At 46.0% G+C, this 3,044-nt stretch overlaps 1 protein-coding gene across 1 annotated transcript; it reads left to right on the top strand.

The window, feature by feature from the left end:
- The first annotated feature begins 534 nt into the window (after positions 1-534).
- On the top strand, positions 535-2,727 carry rpl10a (ribosomal protein L10a). Its single transcript, XM_056423068.1, has 6 exons — positions 535-586; positions 993-1,064; positions 1,145-1,225; positions 1,800-1,948; positions 2,045-2,217; positions 2,508-2,727. Exons 1-6 carry the CDS (start codon positions 582-584, stop codon positions 2,676-2,678), a joined length of 651 nt encoding a protein of 216 aa, XP_056279043.1. The 5' UTR covers positions 535-581; the 3' UTR covers positions 2,679-2,727.
- Positions 2,728-3,044: the final 317 nt, after the last annotated feature.

Below are 3,044 nucleotides of genomic sequence, written 5' to 3'. Positions count from 1 at the left end.
TCAGAGTAGTGTGAGGGGGTAAAAGTGTGCAGTCAATGGGACCAGGAGGAGAGGGGAACACTTGTACTCATTTCAGAGTAAAAGAGGGGTAAAAGTCAGGGGAGGAAATAGGAGGGAAGAAGTCACAATGGCAAGATTGAGGATTGGGCACAGCTATTTATGCAGCACATTATTTGTGATGGGGAAACACCCAACTGGACTTTGTGAGCACTGCCAGGCACCATGTTGTTACCACATGCAATAAATACAGGTCAGAAAGGAAGGTCATGTTGGAAGAAATGGAGAGACTAGGGATGAAGGGAAGAGAAAGAGGGTGTTTCATGCAATTTTTGCGAGCAACAGGACTGATGGGGAAAGTATAGTAGCTAGGAACCGGAAGATGGCAGTAGTGCAACTAAAAGGATGCAAGCTGCCGTAAAACACCATAGAAGAAGAAGAAGAATGATGTCAATAAAGTTGTGGAGAAAAAAACGTCTTCTGCGCTTTTTGGTGACGTGGACACACGGACGCCTTTATTGCGCGTAACTTCCGGTTGCTCTTTCTTTTTCAACGTAGCGAGTGGAGAGGAACCAGCCGCAAAAATGAGGTCAGACTCAGGATAACTAATAAATAAGAATGCATAAACTGTTTCAACATTTAAACGTGCTGTAATACTCGTTTAAGACCTGCGTCTTGTTATCGTTGGCGGAAGTTGAGTTATTTAGTGCAGTTATTCGGAGTTCGGTGAAGCTAAACGTGACGGGAAGCACCGGCTCATCTGCCGCTGTAACGTCGGGACACCAGAAACAATCCACCGGCATCCAGCCTTTAAACATGTGTTATAGGAAACAATCACTCACCCGATGTTCACATTAGATCGCACAGATGATATTTATTGCATTATTTTTGAAGTTTTTACCAATTTGTGTGATGCTCGTCCAGCGGAAGTATGTCTTTCTGTAGCTGTTGCACTAATGATGGCCCTAATCTCTTTGGTGATATTTGTGTTCCAGTAAGGTCTCCAGGGATATGTTGTATGAAGCGGTGAAGGAGGTCCTGCAGGGCTCTCAGACCAAAACGAGGAAGTGAGTTAACGTGGGCAAGCTGTTAAAACCTTGTGCCTCGAGCTGAACGAACGGGAGACTGTAACTTTGTCTGTTTTTAGGTTTACGGAGTCGGTGGAGCTGCAGATCAGCTTGAAAAACTACGATCCCCAAAAGGACAAGCGTTTCTCCGGCACCGTCAGGTTCGACCATTTACTGTTTCACCCGACCTTTTCCCTGTGTGCCGCCAGCCCTGTCTGAGGATGCAAACAGCCCGTCATGTGGCAATTGGTTGCTAAACTTAAAAAGTGAGACCAAGTCCAGACAGGCCAGGGGCAGACATAGAGAAGTACTCTGGGTAGTCTGACTGAGCCGCCCAGCCTGGCTGGTGGAGGTGAAGCAGACGGACCCCTACCCTGGGTCTTAAAACATGAGGGAAGGTTTTGAGAGCCTGAGCTGCTAAGTTCATGTCCTCTAGCCGACCAAAGAGGTCAGCTGGACACCGGCCACAGTGGTGGTATGGGTAAGATTTATTCTATTGCATAGTAAAATGAGGGAGGGGTCATTTGGGAATGGCAATGTATTTGAGAAGAGAATATTTGTCATCTGTCAATTAATTTATTCTAGTTTCCATGTGATCTACAAAATGATTTTGTAAACCAGAATAAGGAGTATTCATGCAGACTATGAGCGCGTCTCAACCATACCCTGCCTTTCTTCCAACTGATGCTGGATGTGGGGTTGTGAGCAGCGTCGAACCGCTTTGTGAATCTGCAGGCTGAAGACTCTCCCCAGGCCCAAGTTCTCCGTGTGCGTCCTTGGAGACCAGCAGCATTGTGACGAAGCCAAAGTTGCTGAGCTGCCACACATGGACATCGAGGCTCTCAAGAAGCTCAACAAGAACAAGAAGATGGTCAAGAAGCTCGGTACGAAGTGGGCGTCGTGACTCTGAAAACGGCTGATTTGATTAAAGTCCTGCAGGAGTTATTTTATAACATTGGTGTTTCTCCCTTTCCCTCCAGCCAAAAAGTACGACGCCTTCCTGGCCTCTGAGTCTCTGATCAAGCAGATCCCTCGTATCCTCGGCCCTGGGCTGAACAAGGCTGGCAAGTTCCCCTCCCTGCTGACTCACAATGAGAACCTGAACACCAAGGTGGATGAGGTCAAATCCACCATCAAATTCCAGATGAAGAAGGTACGTTCAGCAACACTTGAACTTATTCCCATCAACAAAATCCCATCTATGTATCGGTTACATTTTCATGTTGCCCTAAACTTAAAGAAATGACTCACTTCCACACAGTGAGGTTTACGGCTCATGAATTGAAAACGGGAAGTGATTGTTACAAAGCCCGGGAATCTGTATCCGCATTACACATGTTGGGTTGAAGTTATTTTACGCCGCTATCTCTTGTGAATGTTGAGGTTGTACTTGATGGTCGTTGGGTTTCTTAATAATCTATTGATCCTCACGTTGTGCTGTAGGTGCTGTGTCTGGCTGTTGCCGTAGGACATGTGAAGATGACGGAGGAGGAGCTCGTGTACAACATCCACCTCGCCGTGAACTTCCTTGTGTCTCTGCTGAAGAAGAACTGGCAGAACGTGCGTGCCCTGTACGTCAAGAGTACCATGGGCAAACCCCAACGCCTCTACTAAAAGACAGCTTTTCTATTAATAAAAATGTGGAGACGCTCCAAGTAAAGTTGAGAGTTTTTCTTTTGTCAGATAGTTTAGTTTGATTGTATCCTCATGGACGCCTCAGTCAGTGCGTTTACATGATGGTATAATTCGAATATCTTTTGGGGATCTGCTGTTATCCCAATATACATGGTGGTGATACAGCCATTTACCAACAACAACATTTGAGAAAGATGGCGAACAGAGATTCTTCCATGGTGTTAATAGGAGTACAAATGGCGCTATTGGCTGAGTTGATAACGGAGACCGTCGCTGAAGGAATTTAATTTATCGTCTCTTTCGACTTCCGGGTCGTCCAGTTGCGAATCGAATTCAGAGTTACAT

This window comes from Pseudoliparis swirei, chromosome 9 (assembly GCF_029220125.1).
Source record: "Pseudoliparis swirei isolate HS2019 ecotype Mariana Trench chromosome 9, NWPU_hadal_v1, whole genome shotgun sequence".
Lineage (NCBI taxonomy): Eukaryota > Metazoa > Chordata > Actinopteri > Perciformes > Liparidae > Pseudoliparis > Pseudoliparis swirei.
The sequence above is the reverse complement of the archived record's forward strand: the minus strand, read 5'-3'. Positions and strand labels throughout refer to the sequence as shown.

Excerpts from the sequence above, each read along its gene's own strand:
- rpl10a (XM_056423068.1), top strand. Across the intron at positions 1,065-1,144 it reads TCTCAGACCAAAACGAGGAA|GTTTACGGAGTCGGTGGAGC; the intron begins GTGAGTTAACGT and ends GTCTGTTTTTAG. Across the intron at positions 1,949-2,044 it reads GAAGATGGTCAAGAAGCTCG|CCAAAAAGTACGACGCCTTC; the intron begins GTACGAAGTGGG and ends CTTTCCCTCCAG.